Raw genomic sequence first — 19,949 nt, forward strand, 5'->3', positions numbered from 1 at the left:
GTGGCGCCGCCCAGCCGAGCCAATTGGAGCTACCACCCGAAGACGGACCACATCGAAACCAACCGGGTGGTGCGCTTCATGGCAACTTTGAAGAAGGAGACTAACATCCGCTCGGATGATATCATCCGCACTTTTATCTCGCACCGGGTGCTTCCTCTCAAGCGTCGGCAACATAGGATGAGCGAGATGTACGGTCCTGGTGATCCCACCAAGATCACAGGCCGTCCCCTTAGCAAAAAGGACGTCGTCCACAAGGCTAGGCAGATCTGCCAAACTGCCATGCCGTTTGACTGGGAATGGGGCCTCCTTCCCCTCAGCACTAATAACCCTCCGACCCAAGAAGTAAGAGATTACGCAATTAGGGTCGGTTTGTCGGTAACTTTTTACTCTTATTAACCTTCTTTTTTCTTGTTTCAGGCCAAGGATCGCTTCCCCACCATTCACGCAGAGCGGCGTGGGATCTGCGTGAAGCGCGCGCTTGACTCCTTTGACCCGGATCCTTATATCCGTTGGAAGGATCTGAAGATGGGCAAGACTCCGGCTTCGCGCCTTGGCAGATCTCCACCGAAGCCAACCGGCTCTTCTGATGATCTGACCATGCTTGAGGTACCTTTCTTTTCCGGTTTCTTATACTTCTTCGTTATCGCTTTCTTGCGAATCTCTTCTTAGCTATCTTTAACTCACAGATCCACGAGCACGCGCCGCCGTTGTGCGCCGAGGCCGGTCATGAGTTTGTGGACAAGCTCATGGCCCAGGGCCAGAAGCACAAGGCGCCGGCATCTGACGCCGGTTCCAGCCAGGCCCCTCCCTCTAAACGCTTCCGGACGGAGCCTTTGGGGGAGAAGGAAGTAGGCATGCGGCGCTACGGGCGCAAGCAGATGCCGACTGCTTCCGGGTAAGTTTCTTGTTTTCTTGCTTGACTCTATTTGCCAAGTTCTTTTCCGGTTTCTTTTCTCCAACTGTTTTTCTTTCTTTTTCTCAGCCCTGCGCTCAAGCTTGGCTCAAGGCCAGCGGGCTCTGAAGGTTCCGCAAGGACCTCAACCCCTCCTCCTCGCTCAAGCCCGGCACCATCTGGTGCCGGCAACACCTCTGCCTCCCCTCTGGGGGGCACAACAAGTTCGGGGCGTGATGCGTGTAGTTGACACGTCCGTTGGGAACCCCAAGAGGAAGGTGTGATGCGCACAGCGGCAAGTTTCCCTCAGTAAGAAACCAAGGTTTAATCGAACCAGTAGGAGTCAAGAGGCACGTTGAAGGTTGATGGCGGCGGGATGTAGTGCGGCGCAACACCAGAGATTCCGGCGCCAACGTGGAACCTGCACAACACAACCAAAGTACTTTGCCCCAACGAAACAGTGAGGTTGTCAATCTCACCGGCTTGCTGTAACAAAGGATTAACCGTATTGTGTGGAAGATGATTGTTTGCGTAAAAACAAGAAAACAAGTATTGCAAAGAGATTGTATGCGATGTAAAGAATAGGACCGGGGTCCACAGTTCACTAGAGGTGTCTCTCCCATAAGATAAAAGCATGTTGGGTGAACAAATTACAGTCGGGCAATTGACAAATAGAGAGGGCATAACAATGCACATACATGTCATGATAAATATAGTGAGATTTAATTGGGCATTACGACAAAGTACATAGACCGCTATCCAACATGCATCTATGCGTAAAAAGTCCACCTTCAGGTTATCATCCGAACCCCTTCCAGTATTAAGTTGCAAAACAACAGACAATTGCATTAAGTATGGTGCGTAATGTAATCAATAACTACATCCTTAGACATAGCATCAATGTTTTATCCCTAGTAGCAACAGCACATCCACAACCTTAGAACTTTCTCGTCACCGTCCTGCATTCAATGGAGGCATGAACCCACTATCGAGCATAAATACTCCCTCTTGGAGTTAAGAGCAAAAACTTGGCCAGAGCCTCTACTAATAACGGAGAGCATGCAAGATCATAAACAACACATAGGTAATAACTTGATAATTAACATAACATAATATTCTCTATCCATCGGATCCCGACAAACACAACATATAGTATTACAGATAGATGATCTTGATCATGTTGGGCAGCTCACAAGATCCAACAATGAAGCACAATGAGGAGAAGACAACCATCTAGCTACTGCTATGGACCCATAGTCCAGGGGTGAACTACTCACTCATCACTCCGGAGGCGACCATGGCGGTGAAGAGTCCTCCGGGAGATGAATCCCCTCTCCGGCAGGGTGCCGGAGGAGATCTCCAGAATCCCCCGAGATGGGATCGGCGGCGGCAGCGTCTCAGTAAGGTTTTCCGTATCGTGGCTCTCGGTACTGGGGGTTTCGCGACGGAGGCTATTTGTAGGCGAAAGGGCAGGTAAAGAGGCGGCACGAGGGGCCCAGACGACAGGCGGGCGCGGCCAGGGCCTGGGCCGCGCCGCCCTGGTGTCTGGCCACCTCGTGGCCCCACTTCGACTCTCCTTCGGTCTTCTGGAAGCTTCGTGGCAAAATAGGACCCTGGGCATTGATTTCGTCCAATTCCGAGAATATTTCGTTACTAGGATTTCTGAAACCAAAAACAGCAGAAAACAGCAACTGGCTCTTCGGCATCTTGTTAATAGGTTAGTTCCAGAAAATGGACGAATATGACATAAAGTGTGCATAAAACATGTAGATATCATCAATAATGTGGCATGGAACACAAGAAATTATCGATACGTCGGAGACGTATCAGCATCCCCAAGCTTAGTTCTGCTCGTCCCGAGCAGGTAAAACGATAACAAAGATAATTTCTGGAGTGACATGCCATCATAACCTTGATCATACTATTTGTAAACATATGTAATGAATGCAGCGATCAAAACAATGGTAATGACATGAGTAAACAAGTGAATCATAAAGCAAAGACTTTTCATGAATAGCACTTCAAGACAAGCATCAATAAGTCTTGCATAAGAGTTAACTCATAAAGCAATAAATCAAAGTAAAGGTATTGAAGCAACACAAAGGAAGATTAAGTTTCAGCGGTTGCTTTCAACTTATAACATGTATATCTCATGGATAATCGTCAACATAGAGTAATATAATAAGTGCAATATGCAAGTATGTAGGAATCAATGCACAGTTCACACAAGTGTTTGCTTCTTGATGTGGAGAGAAATAGGTGAACTGACTCAACATAAAAGTAAAAAGAATGGTCCTTCAAAGAGGAAAGCATCGATTGCTATATTTGTGCTAGAGCTTTTATTTTGAAAACATGAAACAATTTTGTCAACGGTAGTAATAAAGCATATGAGTTATGTAAATTATATCTTACAAGTTGCAAGCCTCATGCATAGTATACTAATAGTGCCCGCACCTTGTCCTAATTAGCTTGGACTACCGGATCGTAGCAATACACATGTTTTAACCAAGTGTCACAATGGGGTACCTCCATGCCGCCTGTACAAAGGTCTAAGGAGAAAGCTCGCATTTTGGATTTCTCGCTTTTGATTATTCTCAACTTAGACATCCATACTGGGACAACATGGACAATAGATAATGGACTCCTCTTTTATGCATAAGCATGTGGCAACAATTATTATTCTCATATGAGATTGAGGATATATGTCCAAAACTGAAACTTTCACCATGAATCATGGCTTTAGTTAGCGGCCCAATGTTCTTCTCTAACAATATGTATGCTCCAACCATTAAGGTGGTAGATCTCTCTTACTTCAGACAAGACGGACATGCATAGCAACTCACATGATATTCAACAAAGAATAGTTGATGGCGTCCCCAGAAACATGGTTATCGCACAACAAGCAACTTAATAAGAGATAAAGTGCATAAGTACATATTCAATACCACAATAGTTTTTAAGCTATTTGTCCCATGAGCTATATATTGCAAAGGCGAATGATGGAATTTTAAAGGTAGCACTCAAGCAATTTACTTTGGAATGGCGGAGAAATACCATGTAGTAGGTAGGTATAGTGGACACAAATGGCATAGTGGTTGGCTCAAGGATTTTGGATGCATGAGAAGTATTCCCTCTCGATACAAGGTTTAGGCTAGCAAGGTTATTTGAAACAAACACAAGGATGAACGATGCAGCAAAACTCACATAAAAGACATATTGTAAACATTATAAGACTCTACACCGTCTTCCTTATTGTTCAAAACTCAATACTAGAAATTATCTAGACTTTAGAGAGACCAAATATGCAAACCAAATTAGCAAGCTCTAGGTGTTTCTTCATTAATGGGTGCAAAGTATATGATGCAAGAGCTTAAACATGAGCACAACAATTGCCAAGTATCAAATTATTCAAGACATTTTAGAATTACTACATGTAGCATTTTCCAATTCCAACCATATAACAATTTAACGAAGAAGAAACTTCGCCATGAATACTATGAGTAAAGCCTAAGGACATATTTGTCCATATGCAACAGCGGAGCGTGTCTCTCTCCCACACAATGAGTGCTAGGATCCATTTTATTCAAACAAAACAAAAACAAAAACAAACCGACGCTCCAAGCAAAGCACATAAGATGTGACGGAATAAAAATATAGTTTCAGGGGAGGAACCTGGTAATGTTGTCGATGAAGAAGGGGATGCCCAAGGCATCCCCAAGCTTAGACGCTTGAGTCTTCTTAGAATATGCAGGGGTGAACCACCGGGGCATCCCCAAGCTTAGAGCTTTCACTCTCCTTGATCATATTGCATCATACTCCTCTCTTGATCCTTGAAAACTTCCTCCACACCAAACTCGAAACAACTCATTAGAGGGTTAGTGGACAATAAAAATTAACATGTTCAGAGGTGACACAATCATTCTTAACACTTCTGGACATTGCATAAAGCTACTGGACATTAATGGATCAAAGAAATTCATCCAACATAGCAAAAGAGGCAATGCGAAATAAAAGGCAGAATCTGTCAAAACAGAACAGTCCGTAAAGATAGATTTTATTGAGGCACCAGACTGGCTCAAATGAAAATGCCCAAATTGAATGAAAGTTGCGTACATATCTGAGGATCACGCACGTAAATTGGCTTAATTTTCTGAGCTACCTACAGGGAGGCAGGTCGGAATTCGTGACAGCAAAGAAATCTGAAACTGCGCAGTAATCCAAATCTAGTATGAACTTTACTATCAAAGACTTTACTTGGCACAACAAAACACAAAACTAAGATAAGGAGAGGTTGCTACAGTAGTAAACAACTTCCAAGACTCAAATATAAAACAAAAATACTGTAGTAAAAAAACATGGGTTGTCTCCCATAAGCGCTTTTCTTTAACGCCTTTCAGCTAGGCGCAGAAAGTGTATATCAAGTATTATCGAGAGACGAAGCATCGACATTACCTTGGGCTTTACCCTTACCTTTCTTGTCCTTTTTCTTACTCTTTGGCTTAGGGAATATATGGCTACCCCCGGGTGTAGAGGTGAATTTTAGGGTGCCTTCTCTCATGTCTATGACTGCTCCCAATAGTTTCAGCAGGGATCTTCCGAGTGTGATTTGTCCTGTTCCTGCGCATTCAATGACAAGATAATCAATGGATATTGTTCTCCCAAGAATGGTTGTATGCACACCCGTAGCTATCCCTTTAGGAATTATAACAGAGTTATCAATAAGAGTTATTCCTTCTCCCCCTTCAGCGAATTCCCAAAGTTTCAAAGATTTATGAATACTCTTAGGCATTAGGCAAAATTCAGTCATAATATCACAATTAGCATGAAGAGTTTGGTCACCTATGACAATTTTAATAGTTGGATCCCACAATGAAGGTTCAGAGTTCACTAAAACTTGATCAAGACGGTTACGAATATATCCATAATTTTCATTTAAGCGAGATGCACCTGTCTCAAGAGTGTTTAATCTATTATAAATGCTAATAAGGGCTGAATCAAAGTTATTAGCTGAATCATGTGATGCAACTAACTTCTTTATGGCATTAAAAGCTTGATCCCCATTACAATGAAGGAAATCTCCTCCCACTAGAGCATCCAAGGCATATCTATAGCGAATCATAAGACCAAAATAAAAATTACTAAGGAGCAAACTTAGAGTCATTTGAGGTTCAGCTTTACGATAAGAAGTAAAAATCCTGGACCAAGCATCTTTAAAACTTTCCTCATCCCCTTGTTTAAAAGTAAAAACTAATTCTTCAGGTGAAGAAGTAACAGGTACAGAGCTAGACATGATAACAAAAGTAAACTAAATGCAAGTAACTAATTTTTTTTGTGTTTTTGATATAGAGTGCAAGACAGTAAATAAAGTAAAGCTAGCAACTAATTTTTTTGTGTTTTGATATAATGCAGCAAACAAAGTAGTAAATAAAATAAAGCAAGACAAAAACAAAGTAAAGAGATTGGGAAGTGGAGACTCCCCTTGCAGCGTGTCTTGATCTCCCCGGCAACGGCGCCAGAAATTTGCTTGATGCGTGTAGTTGACACGTCCGTTGGGAACCCCAAGAGGAAGGTGTGATGCGCACAGCGGCAAGTTTCCCTCAGTAAGAAACCAAGGTTTAATTGAACCAGTAGGAGTCAAGAGGCACGTTGAAGGTTGATGGCGGCGGGATGTAGTGCGGCGCAACACCAGAGATTCCGGCGCCAACGTGGAACCTGCACAACACAACCAAAGTACTTTGCCCCAACGAAACAGTGAGGTTGTCAATCTCACCGGCTTGCTGTAACAAAGGATTAACCGTATTGTGTGGAAGATGATTGTTTGCAGAAAACAGTAAAACAAGTATTGCAGTAGATTGTATGCGATGTAAAGAATAGGACCGGGGTCCACAGTTCACTAGAGGTGTCTCTCCCATAAGATAAAAGCATGTTGGGTGAACAAATTACAGTCGGGCAATTGACAAATAGAGAGGGCATAACAATGCACATACATGTCATGATAAATATAGTGAGATTTAATTGGGCATTACGACAAAGTACATAGACCGCTATCCAGCATGCATCTATGCGTAAAAAGTCCACCTTCAGGTTATCATCCGAACCCCTTCCAGTATTAAGTTGCAAAACAACAGACAATTGCATTAAGTATGGTGCGTAATGTAATCAATAACTACATCCTTAGACATAGCATCAATGTTTTATCCCTAGTAGCAACAGCACATCCACAACCTTAGAACTTTCTGTCACTGTCCCAGATTCAATGGAGGCACGAACCCACTATCGAGCATAAATACTCCCTCTTGGAGTTAAGAGCAAAAACTTGGCCAGAGCCTCTACTAATAACGGAGAGCATGCAAGATCATAAACAACACATAGGTAATAACTTGATAATTAACATAACATAATATTCTCTATCCATCGGATCCCGACAAACACAACATATAGTATTACAGATAGATGATCTTGATCATGTTAGGCAGCTCACAAGATCCAACAATGAAGCACAATGAGGAGAAGACAACCATCTAGCTACTGCTATGGACCCATAGTCCAGGGGTGAACTACTCACTCATCACTCCGGAGGCGACCATGGCGGTGAAGAGTCCTCCGGGAGATGAATCCCCTCTCCGGCAGGGTGCCGGAGGAGATCTCCAGAATGCCCCGAGATTGGATCGGCGGCGGCAGCATCTCAGTAAGGTTTTCCGTATCGTGGCTCTCGGTACTGGGGGTTTCGCGACGGAGGCTATTTGTAGGCGGAAGGGCAGGTAAAGAGGCGGCACGAGGGGCCCAGACGACAGGCCGGCGCGGCCAGGGCCTGGGCCGCGCCGCCCTGGTGTCTGGCCACCTCGTGGCCCCACTTCGACTCTCCTTCGGTCTTCTGGAAGCTTCGTGGCAAAATAGGACCCTGGGCGTTGATTTCGCCCAATTCCGAGAATATTTCGTTACTAGGATTTCTGAAACCAAAAACAGCAGAAAACAGCAACTGGCTCTTCGGCATCTTGTTAATAGGTTAGTTCCAGAAAATGCATGAATATAACATAAAGTGTGCATAAAACATGTAGATATCATCAATAATGTGGCATGGAACACAAGAAATTATCGATACGTCGGAGACGTATCAGGGCGTGCGGCCCCTACACCGCCAGAACACCGCACGGAGGAGGATCTTTCCTTCCCTCCAGAGAACCAGGATACCGGCGCCAGCAACATCGGCGCCGAGGAAGAAGCTGCCGGGCGGGCGGAGCCTTCGGTTCCTCCCGTCCTTGAAAAGAAGACAACTTCCGCGCCGGAAACTTCCGTGCCGGAAAGTTCCAACTTGGGTGGTGCCCCTAGCGCACCCCCTTCTCCAAGAACCACTCCAACGCCACCGCCGGATGCGCCTCGCCCCAAACCTGCCGGGGCTGCTCCAACTGTGCCGCCGCTCAAGCTCTCCAAGCTTGTTAAGGGGAAGGCGACGGCCTCCAAGGCCCCTTCCGGTGGACAGCAGCCTTTGGTGCTGCATGTCTCCAAGGCCGCCAGTGCTGCCAGCGAGAAGGCCACCGGCCTGCTCGGCCGCATCACTGAGTTCCGGCGCGGGGGCCGGGAGCTGGGGCATCTGCTGCCCTATGCCCAGCAGTGGAATGCCGCGGATGTGACCCCGGCGACCCACGGCGTGGGCAAGGACAGGCAGCCGTTGCCAGACCCTGCTGGGGACCGATGTTCCGAGGAGCATTTCATGCGGCTCCGCCGAGCCGTGAAGGAGCTCGACAACGCGTGGTTTGACTCCACGAATAATCTGAGGGTAAGTTTCCAGCACTCTTTTCAACTTTTGCCGGTTCCCTTACTTCCAGATTTTTTCTATCTTTTCTTCAGTTTCATGCCGGTTTCTCTCTTGTCTATCTTCCCAGTCCCCGAGTTTTGTGGTGAGAGCGCAGCTTTTAGCACAAAACTTTAACTTAAAAACTTACGTGAAACCGGCATTGCCAGTCCCCGAGTTTCGGGTTAAGAACCTTGTTCTTAGCGCAAAACTTAGCTTAAAAACGCGCGAAACTAGCACTGCCAGTCCCCGAGTTTCGGGTTAAGAACCTTGTTCTTAGCGCAAAACTTTGCTTAAAAACGCGCGAAACTAGCACTGCCAGTCCCCGAGTTTCGGGTTAAGAACCTTGTTCTTATCGCAAAACTTAGCTAATCTCTTTTTCTTGAACAGCTCACGGCTGACGCTCGGAAGGTCCTCTTTGAGGAGCTTCTATGGGAGCATCGGGATCTCGCTGAGGCACACGATAAGTGCCAAGGTAAGTTTTTGTACCGTCGGCATCTTTTTACCGGAAACCTTTTTTCCTCCTAACACTTATAATTTTTGCTTAACAATTATCCCGGAAGCTTCCATTGAGGCTCTCAAGGAGCAGCTCGCCGCCGCCCAACGTACAACTTTCCCTCTTTCCTGTTGGCTTGGTTTTCTTTTCATCTTAATAGTACAACTTTGTTAACATCCTCTTTTCCGGGTTTCATGGGAGAAGGACCAGCTCATCCGGCAGCATCAGGAGGAGCTGAGCGCCCAAAAGACCAACTACCAGGAGCTCAAGTCCCAGTTCATCCAGCTGGGCCTTGACCATGCTAAGGCTCTGAAAGCTGCTGAAGCTGACGCAGCGGCCAAGATGCATGAGGCTCTTGAGGATGCCGGCAACTCCAACATGGTGTTGCAGGCTGAGCTGGAGGAGCTGGCCAAGGTGCAGAAAGCTGCCGAGGAGAAGGTCGCGTGGCTCGAGGCGGAGCAGAAGGAGTACGACCGGCTGGTCGTGCAAACTGATGCACATGCCTACCGTAAGTTTCTTCCTTTTCCCTTTTCCGATTTCTGCTTATAAGCTTTTTTCTTCCATTCGCATTTTCTTTCCATTATCTTTCTTTCCAGCTGCATTTTCTTCCGGATGCCTTTCCTTAGCCTCTTTCTTTCTTTGCACAGGCCTCTTCCTAGACTCTCAGAGGTTCGCCATCAAGAAGGTTGATGAGCACCGCGTTGCCCAGGCCCAGAAGAATCTTGGCGTGCCGTGGACCCCCTATGACCATCTGGTTGCGCTGAACGCGCGGGTGTCCCACATGCGCGCCATAGATCGTAACCTCTCTGATATTCCTGATGTAGCTACCCAGCTCTTCAGGACTCTGTGGCCTGGCGAGGAGGTGCCGGATACTTTCTCGCTGATCAGCGATCGCCTCAAGGGAGCCGACAGGAGGATCCGTGAGTGGCAGTGCTCCGCTGCCCGCGCTGGAGCAGACTCTGCACTCCGCGTCGCCTGTTCGTGGTATCCTGAGCTGAACTTGGACGCCCTCACCGCTAAGCGGCAGGATCGTGCGTACCATATCGCGAAGGCGTGGAAACCGATTTGGACCCGATCCTCACCGCTAAGCGGCAGGATCGCGCGTACCATATCGCGGAGTACGCCGATATGCGCACCTTCATCCCTCCCCCTCCTGACGTTCAGGACTATCTCGACGAGGAGGAGGATGAAGCCAAGGAGGAGCCTCTGGGCGATGCTGGTGCTGGCGATGCTCCTCCGGAAGCCCCCGCTGCCTGATCATCTACTGCTTGAAAGTTTACCTGTGTTATGTCTTTCGGTCCTGTTTATCTCAAAACAATGCCTCGTTAAATTCTACCCCGGTATGCCGGGGTTTATGATGTAAAACTCTAAGTTTGCTTTTGGTTGGCGTACAACAATTTATGCCGGTACGTTATACCGGTAGTTAATTATCTTAAGTTTGCCTTACCATATTTGCTCATGGTTCTGTTTTTATCCTGTACTGCAAAGATTTCCAAATTGTTTCCGCATCCAATTCGATGCACACTTGGTTTTTTTGCCTTGGCTCTGCCTGCCTTCTCTGGGCGTTCTTTGGCGTATGAGCACAAGGTTCTTTCACCAAACAGGCATTTTCTTGAACTTAGAAATAACTTCGAAATTTTGCAAAAAACTGGTTTGACCGGGGTTAGTTAAATTTTCCGGATTGTTTGTTCCCACTCTCTCTCTTCGCAGTTCGCGTGCTTAGTTGCTACCGGTTTATCTTGCTTGCCATGAAGCCGGTTTGCGGACAGCAGCAGAGTCGAAGACTCCGGTAGGTTTAGCACGCTACTAAACCGGAAAGAAAAAATGTTCACTAAACAACCGGTGAACTCAAAAAATAAACAAGTTGCATGCAACTTAGGTTGAGGTAGTCCCCGATATTCATTCGAGATTCCCACATCTTTTTATTCATAGCATATAAGGTACAAAAAGGAACTTCTTACTCCACAACTTCAAGAGTAGAAAGGACGCAACAGAGCTACGTTCCATGGACGCTTGCTCTCCTCTCCGGACCTGTCCGCCTTTCCTTTTCTCCACTCCTGTGCATCGATCAAGTAGTATGCATCATTGTGAAGAGCTTTGCTCACAATGAAGGGACCTTCCCATGGTGGTGAGAGCTTATGCCGGCCTTCAGTGCGCTTCACTAGGCGTAGCACCAGATCTCCTTCCCGGAATACTCTCGGGTTAACCTTCCGGCTATGATAGCGTCTGAGGTTCTGCTGGTAAATGGCTGTTCTTGCCAATGCCAACTATCTTGCTTCTTCTAGCAAATCCACATCATTTTCTCTGGCCTCTTTGACCTCTTGCTCAGTATAGAGCTGTACCCTTGGTGAGTCATGGATGATATCGGTTGGAATGACCGCTTCTGCTCCATATACCATGAAGAATGGAGTGTATCCGGTGGACCGGTTTGGAGTTGTTCTTATGCTCCATAGCACCGATGGTAGCTCATCAAGCCAACACCCTGGTGACTTTTCTACCACTTCAATGAGCCTTGGTTTGATACCGGAAAGTACCAAAGCATTCATTCTTTCCACTTGGCCATTGCCTTGTGGGTGTGCCACTGAGCACAAATCCAACCGGATGTTGTTGTCCTCACAAAACCTTTTGAACTCACCTTGAGCAAAGTTGGTCCCATTGTCAGTGATGATGCTGTGCGGGTATCCATACCGCAAAATGACATCTTTCAAGAAGTTCACCGCTGTGTGCCCATCACACTTTGCGATAGGTTTCACTTCTAGCCACTTGGTGAATTTATCAACCATAACCAAGATGTGAGTCATGCTACTCCTTGCAGTTTTGAATGGACCAACCATATCGAGGCACCAAATGGCAAACGGCCAAGTTAGCGGTATTGTTTTTAAACCGGACGCTGGGGTATGATTTTGCTTGGCGTACCTCTGGCACCCGTTGCATTTCCTTACTAAATCCTCAGCGTTTTCCAAAGCAGTGGGCCAATAGAACCCATGCCGGAATACTTTTGCTACCAGCGCCCTTGATGAAGCATGATGCCCACATTATCCTTGGTAAATCTCCTCAAGCATTTCTTTTCCTTCTTCCGGTTCCACACATCTTTGAAGGACACCAGTAACGCTTCTCTTGTACACCTCACCATTGATGAATGTATATGCTTTGGACCTTCTTTGGATTCTCCTTGAATCATTTTCGTCATCCGGCAAGGTGCCGTTGATCAGGAATTCCTTAATAGGTTTAACCCACGACGGTGTCTCTCGAACCAAAAACACCGGTGCATCTATCTCCATGCTATCCACCAACATTGTTTCTTCCGGCGCGGCTGCGTCAGTCCCCGATCTTGCCGGAGCAGTCCCCGAGTTTACCGGAGCAGTCCCCGGGTTTCCTTCATCGATGTCCATGGGTACTATGTGCGATTCCGGTACGAAAATTGATTCCGATTCCGGGCTTGGTTTGATTGATGGTACTCTCAAGTGTTCCAAGGCTATTCCGGGAGGAATTTCCTGCCTAGATGAGCCCAGCTTGGACAAAGCATCCGCGGCTTCGTTTTCTGCCCTTGGCACATGGTGAAACTCACAGCCCTCAAAGAAGCCGGCAATCTTTTGCACGTGAAATCTGTACAAAGCCATGTTTGCATCCTTCCCAATCTCCAGAACATTGATGCACCACAAGATCTGAATCTCCATAGCAAATGATCCGGTGCGCACCGATTTCTTTTGCGACCTTTAACCCATGGATCAAGGCCTCATATTCAGCGACATTGTTCGATGCCCTGAAATGCACTTGCAAAACATACCGGAGATGATCTCCTTTTGGCGAGGTAAGCACCACACCAGCACCTAGACCCTCTTTGAGTTTGGATCCATCAAAGTGCATTTTCCAGTATTCTATCTTCTGATCCGGCGGCTTGTATTGCATCTCCGCCCAATCGACGAGGAAATCAGCCAAAGCCTGTGACTTTATGGCATCTCTCCTTTCGTACACTGGTACATATGGTGATATCTGGATTGCCCACTTTGCAATCCTTCCGCTAGCGTCCTTGTTGCACATGATATCGGAAATTGGTGCTTCACTCACCACCTTCATAGGATGTTCTTCAAAGTAATGCTTGAGCTTTGTGGCGGCCATGTACACGCCATAAGTCATCTTTTGGAAGTGAGGGTAGTTTTGTTTTGAGAGGGAGAGCACCTAGCTCAGGTAGTATACCGGCCTCTGGATGGTTTTTCCTTCCTCTTCTCTTTCAACCACAACCACTACGCTAACAACCCGGTTTGTTGCTGCTATGTATAATAGCATAGGCTCTCTTTCTAGAGGTGAAGCCAGTATAGGTGCTGTAACCAACATTGTTTTTAGCTCTTTAAACGCCGCGTCTGCTTGAGGGGTCCAGACGAACGTGTCAGACTTTTTCATGAGAGCATAGAGTGGCAGAGCTTTTTCTCCCAACCTGCTTATGAACTGGCTTAGCGATGCCAAGCTACCGGTAAACTTTTGCACGTCTTTTAGATCGCGCGGTATTGTCATTCTTTCGATTGCCCGGATTTTTACCGGATTTACCTCAATGCCCCGGCTTGATACGAGAAAGCCAAGCAACTTGCCGGCTGGGACACCGAAGGTAGACTTTGCCGGATTGAGCTTCATCCGGAACCTCCTTAAGTTATCAAATGTTTGCCGGAGGTCATCGATTAATGTTTCTTTTACCTTAGTTTTTACCACAACATCGTCCACATACACTTGCACATTCTTTCCGATTTGATCAAACAAGCATTTTTGCATACAGCGCTGGTACGTTGCACCAGCGTTGCGCAAACCAAACGGCATAGTGACATAGCAATAAGCCCCATGCGGGGTAATGAACGCAGTTTTTATTTGATCTTCCTTTTTCAAGGGAATTTGGTGGAAACCGGAATAAGCATCCAAGAAAGACGACAGCTCACATCCTGCAGTGGAATCAATCACTTGATCGATCCTGGGTAAGGGGAAAGGGTCTTTCGGGCAAGCTTTGTTCAAGTTGGTGTAGTCGATGCACATGCGCCACACCTTTGGAGCTTTTGCTTCCATGTTTTCTTCCTTCTTCTTCTCGACCAACACCGGATTGGCTAGCCACTCAGTGTGCAGTACCTCCACAATGAAACCGGCAACCAGTAACTTCGTCACCTCTTCTCCAATGATCTTTCTCCTGTCTTCAGCAAACCGGCGCAGCGGCTGCCTTACCGGCTTTGCATCTTTCCGGACATTTAATGAGTGCTCAGCCAGCTCCCTCGGAACTCCTACCAAGTCATCAGTAGACCAGGCAAAGATATTCCGATTCTCACGGAGGAAGCTGACGAGCACGCTTTCCTATGCCTCATTCATACCGGCACCGATACGAACGGTGCGCTCAGGGTAAGCTGGATCCAGTACAATGTCCTTTGTCTCTTTGGTTGGCTTGAACGCCGGTGTGCCCAGGTTTGCACTCATTGCCGCTAAGCTTAGCTGTGAGGACTGAGCCAGCGCAACCGCGGTTTGCATTCTCCTCTTTTCTTCGGCAATCACCAGTGATTCTGCCAGGTTTGATCCGGCGGATGCTGTTTCCAGCGAGACTTTGTAGTTTCCCACCACAGTCAAGGGTCCACGAGGTGCTGGCATCTTCATGTTGAGATACGCCGTGTGAGTCGAGGCCATGAAAGCAGCTAACGCTGATCTCCCCAGCAAAGCATGGTAAGGACTATCTAAGTCCACCACCTCAAACTCAAGGTTTTCAACCCGGCAATTGTCACGTCCTCCAAACGACACATCCACCCGGACTTTTCCAACCAGTGCGCAGGACAAACCCGGAACGATTCCATGGAAAGTCGTGCGCGTTGGCTGAAGCATATTTTCTGTTATGCCTAGCATGTTCATGGTGTGCCGGTACATGATGTTTATGCAGCTCCCATTGTCTATCAGCACCTTGCTGAACTTGACTCGAGCATTTGGCCCTTGCATGATTGGGTCCAAGACGAGAGCATAGCCACCCGGGTTCGGCATGACCTTAGGGTGATCCTTGAATGACCACGAGATCTCTTGATCAGACCACAGCATATATTTTGGTATTGCCGGCATCACCGCGTTCACTTCCATAGAATGGCGATACATGCTCTGTCTATCGGTTGGCTCAGTTACGAACACAACGCAGCACATATCTGGATCTTTGTAAATATTCCGGCCCAAAGGTGCCGGTGGAGGCGGTTGCTCATTGCCCTCCATCACTTGGTTAACTTGCTGGTACTGTTGCCGGTTTGGCTGCACCGGTAAGGCGTTTGCCCCGGTAAGCGGTGGTGGTGATGGTAGCTGCTGTTGCCGCGGCATGTCTTGTGGCGGTTGTGCATCCTTTACCGTTCCCTTTTGCATCAAGTACTTGGTCCAACTACAATCCTTCGTCAGATGGTTTGACGGGTGTGCCGGGTTCGGTGTGTGCCACCGGCAAGGTTGGTCCATGGCAGCTTCCATGGTGTACTTCGCGGGTTCTTGCCAGTTCTTTTTCTGAACCCAGGGCTTCTTTTCTACCCACTGCTTTTTAGGACCCGCCCATGGCTGCGATCCGGTTCTCTGCCTCTGACTACCGCTGGCCTCAGAGTTCTCTTGCACTGCAGCAACTTGCTGCGGACCGTACCTTCGATCCGGAAAATCTTCCCTTCTCTTATTATTCCGGTTATCCCGGTGTTGCTCTTGGCGCTGCTGTTCCGGCTCAGGTTGTACCGCCGGCTGCGTCGGGTCTCCCAACGCATAGCTATCTGCCACACGTATCATCTCTGCCAACATTGTCAGCATGTTCCGCTGCAGCTTTTGCCACAACGGTGAACCTCTCCTGCACCCACTGCTAAACCAAGCAATGGCCTGTGCCTCGATTACCCCTTCACAGGAGTTCCTTGTGGTGTTCCACCGGGCCAGATAATCCCGGTCTGTTTCGTTCTGGCGCTGTATGCACAGAGCGAGCTGCTGCGGCCTGTTTGGCCTCTGATAAGTGCTGCTGAAATTGCTCACAAAGGCTTCCTCAAAATCCAGCCAGCCATTTATGCTTCCTGCCGGCAAGTTGTTTAGCCAGATTCTTGCCGGCCCAACCAAAAACGACGGTATGATTCTCACGGCCCATCGCCGATTCCCTCCTCCTGCTACGGTTCCTCCGCCGCCTGCGACGTATACCGCGGTCACGTAATCCGCGAGCCAATCTTCCGGCTTCGTGGTGCCATCATATGTTTTTGTGTCACGGGGCAACATAAAGTTGCGAACTGGTGGTTTTTCCTTCATAATCCTTGGGCCAAAGCACTTTGGGCCTGGGGGACCTTCCTCCTCGATCATTTCTGACAAGTACACTCTATCCAGACGGTGCCTCGCATCCCGTTCCGGTAAGTATCTCTCTCCCAAGCGTTCTCCCAATGGGTTCCGGTATGCTGCCGGTCTTGCGGAATCAGCTTCATCATAACATTCCGGTACCGCGGCCCTTGCCTGCCGGTACCTCGGGGGATCTATTTCCTCCTCATCGTACGCTGCCCTTGCAGCCCGATAATTTTGCCCGGTTTCTTGTCTACCGGCATGATTGTTTCCGGCATAGCCCTCTTTGGCGTAGCCTCTGTTTGCCCCTTGGCCTTTTCTGCCGACATCATATTGCCCGGCTTGTTGCTTTCCGGCAAGAACTGGATCGTACACAGTCATCTGCTGCGCATTCACTTCTTTTTCTCTTCTTCTGTCCGGATGGGGGGACGAAGCCTGCCCATGGGACTTGCTACCGGCATTCCTTGTCGAACGTGCGGATTTTGAAGCCACAGCCTTGTTTAGCCTATCAAGCTGCTCAGCATGCTGTTGCTCGATAGTTTCAAGAAGTTCCCGGACACGCTCTTGTTGTTTTGCCAGAGCGTCCCCGAAAAGCGAGTCACACAGTGCTACGGCAGCTTTAGCAGCTTTTATTGTTTTATCCGGGCTACTGTACTTAGGTTTCTCTACAATGCTCACGGATGCAGAGATACTTTTACCGGCAGCAACTTCTTTGCGCAGGTCCTGATCTAGATTGCGAGCCTTAAGCCGGTTTTCCGGTATCCTAGCAGCATGTGCGCTAACAGAAGCAAAGCCATGGGCAGCGTTGTACTCACGTAGGGTTAGATTCAGCTCGCGCTGCGCCCTGGCGATGTCCTTGCCGCTCTCGAGCATTTTTGGCGCTGCGCCTCCAGCTCCGCCTGAGCTGCTGCCGGGTCGATGTTCTGCGCGATGGGGGTGGCGAGGACGTTCATTGCCGCTTGGAGCGGTGTTTCCGGTGGCGCGGATGATGCTCCCGCTGCGCCTGCGCCTCGCTCCAGCGGTGGCTTGGCCGCACGGGTCGAAACCGCACGCCCAGCGCCTTCTTCTGCAGCTTCTTTGCCGGCGTCGACCGCGCCTGCCATCATCACCTCCACGCTGCCTGGAGCACGGCCAGCATGTAGCCACCTTGGCGGATCCGGCGCCACCAGCACCGGCGAGAGGCACTGGCACACAGGAACGGTGCCGAAGTAGATGCGGTGGCTGCCGAACTCGATGATGCGGCCATTCTTGGGGAAGATGCCGCCGTTGGCGAAGCAGCCCGCATTGTCGTTGATGAAGTCCATGGCGTAGATGCGCTGCACCAACGCGGAGACCGTACGCTGGCCGGCGACGTCGAGGATGCCCGCCCGAATGTGAACTCCAGCAAGCGCCACTTCATGCCCCACGGTGGGCACCAACTGTCGTCGTGGCGAACGAGCAGATGCCATGGGATGGCTTAAGTTGGGGCCGAATGGGCGCTAGAGGATTCGGGGGAGGGTTTGCGACTAGATGGGATGAACTTCCGGATGCTTTCCTGAAGAACACAACCAAAGGCCGGTATGCAAGAAGAGAGACAAGAGGAAGAACTCTTTACTAGATCGCTTGCTTCATTGATCTCAACATGATTACAGGTGCTTGGGTACAAGTTCTATCGTCTAATCTCCTCTGTCAACACGCGCCCGAATGAGGCAGTGCCCCCTCTCCTTATATAGGGGAGAGGGTGGCTTACAGAACAAGAAACCCTAATGGCATCTTTGACAGGACAAACTACTTTACAAAGCTACTTTAATCATAGATGACGCCGGAGTCTTCTTTAATCAGGGACGCTGACGTCCTCCGGCTTCTTTCAGCGTCACCTCTCTCTTTGGCGCCAGGGCTCTGATTAAAGCCACTTTGCTTAGCTCACCCTTGTCTTCTAGCTCTGAAGAGAATCTTTGACCAGTCCTGCCGACAGGCCCCTCTTTCCGGTATCTTCTTTACCAGGTTCCGGTATACCCCTCTTGGGGATACCGGCTTAGCTTCACTTAGCCAAACTCCTACCTTTGTGTTCCGGTAAGAATATTAAACCGGTATCTCGATGGCTCAAACCATCCGGTTTGGCATGCCTTTGGCATACCGGGGGTTATCCCCCTGATACGTCCAATTTGCATCACTATTTTATATCATAATTTGCTGTTATTCATTGATATATTTCATATTGGGACACAATACTTATGTTATTTCATCTATTTTGCATGTTTCATCATTATTGGAGGATCAAGCACCGGAGCCAGGATTCTGCTGGAAAAAGCACCGTCAGAACGCGATATTTCGGAAGATCAACTGTGGAAGGAAATTATACCAAAAATCCTATTTTTCAAGATGACGAAGGAAGCCAGAAGGAAGGGCCAGGAGGACCCAGGGTGGGCCCACACCCTAGGGCGGCGCGGCCCATGGCCTGGCCGCGCCGCCATGTGGTTTGGGGGGCCCACGACCCCTTTCGCCTCCTTTTCTTCGCGAAATCCTTCGTCCCGAAAACCTAAGCCACAGAGGGTACCTCGCAAAGAGTTACAGCTGCCTCTGCGGGGCGGAGAACACCAGAGAGAAAAGAGCTCTCCGGCGGGCAGGAATCCGCCGGGGAAATTCCCTCCGGGAGGGGGAAATCGACGCCATCGTCACCGTCATCGAGCTGGACATCATCGCCATCACCATCATCATCATCTCCACCATCATCACCGCCGTCATCACCGCTGGACACCGTCACCGCCGTAGCAATTTGGGTTTGATCTTGATTGTTTGATAGGGGAAACTCTCCCGGTATCGATTTCTACTTGTTGTTGATGCTATTGAGTGAAACCGTTGAACCAAGTTTATGTTCAGATTGTTATTCATCGTCATATCACCTCTGATCATGTTCCATATGATGTCTCGTGAGTAGTTCGTTTAGTTCTTGAGGACATGGGTGAAGTCTAAATGTTAGTAGTGAACTATGGTTGAGTAATATTCAATGGTGTGATATTTAAGTTGTGGTGTTATTCTTCTAGTGGTGTCATGTGAACGTCGACTACATGACACTTCACCATTTATGGGCCTAGGGGAATGCATCTTGTATTCGTTTGCTAATTGCGGGGTTGCCGGAGTGACAAACCTAAACCCCGTTGGTATATCGATGCAGGAGGGATCGCAGGATCTCAGAGTTTAAGGCTGTGGTTAGATTTATTCTTAATTACTTTCTTGTAGTTGCGGATGCTTGCAAGGGGTATAATCACAAGTATGTATTAGTCCTAGGAAGGGCGGTACATTAGCATAGGTTCACCCACACAACACTTATCATAACAATGAAGATTATTTAGCCGTATGTAGCGAAAGCACTAGACTAAAATCCCGTGTGTCCTCGAGAACGTTTGATCATTATAAGTAAACAAACCGGCTTGTCCTTTGTGCTAAAAAGGATTGGGCCACTCGCTGCAATTGTTACTCTTGCACTTTACTTACTCGTACTTTATTCA

At 48.2% G+C, this 19,949-nt stretch overlaps 1 protein-coding gene across 1 annotated transcript; it reads left to right on the forward strand.

Moving 5' to 3' along the window:
- The first annotated feature begins 525 nt into the window (after positions 1 to 525).
- On the forward strand, positions 526 to 17,207 carry LOC139831715 (uncharacterized). The gene is made up of 4 exons (XM_071821038.1): positions 526 to 606; positions 9,385 to 9,688; positions 9,828 to 10,211; positions 17,182 to 17,207. Exons 1-4 carry the CDS (start codon positions 526 to 528, stop codon positions 17,205 to 17,207), a joined length of 795 nt encoding a protein of 264 aa, XP_071677139.1.
- Positions 17,208 to 19,949: the final 2,742 nt, after the last annotated feature.

Source organism: Lolium perenne, chromosome 5 (assembly GCF_019359855.2).
Source record: "Lolium perenne isolate Kyuss_39 chromosome 5, Kyuss_2.0, whole genome shotgun sequence".
NCBI classification, from domain to species: Eukaryota; Viridiplantae; Streptophyta; class Magnoliopsida; order Poales; family Poaceae; genus Lolium; species Lolium perenne.

What these genes read in the sequence shown, in the direction of transcription:
- LOC139831715 (XM_071821038.1), top strand. Translation starts at nt 526, where the DNA reads ATGGGCAAGACTCCGGCTTCGCGCCTTGGCAGATCTCCACCGAAGCCA. An exon ending in ATGATCTGACCATGCTTGAG is followed by an intron (nt 607 to 9,384) that starts GTACCTTTCTTT and finishes TCATGGGAGAAG; the next exon opens with GACCAGCTCATCCGGCAGCA. An exon ending in CACCGCTAAGCGGCAGGATC is followed by an intron (nt 10,212 to 17,181) that starts GTGCGTACCATA and finishes TTCTTTGCGCAG; the next exon opens with GTCCTGATCTAGATTGCGAG.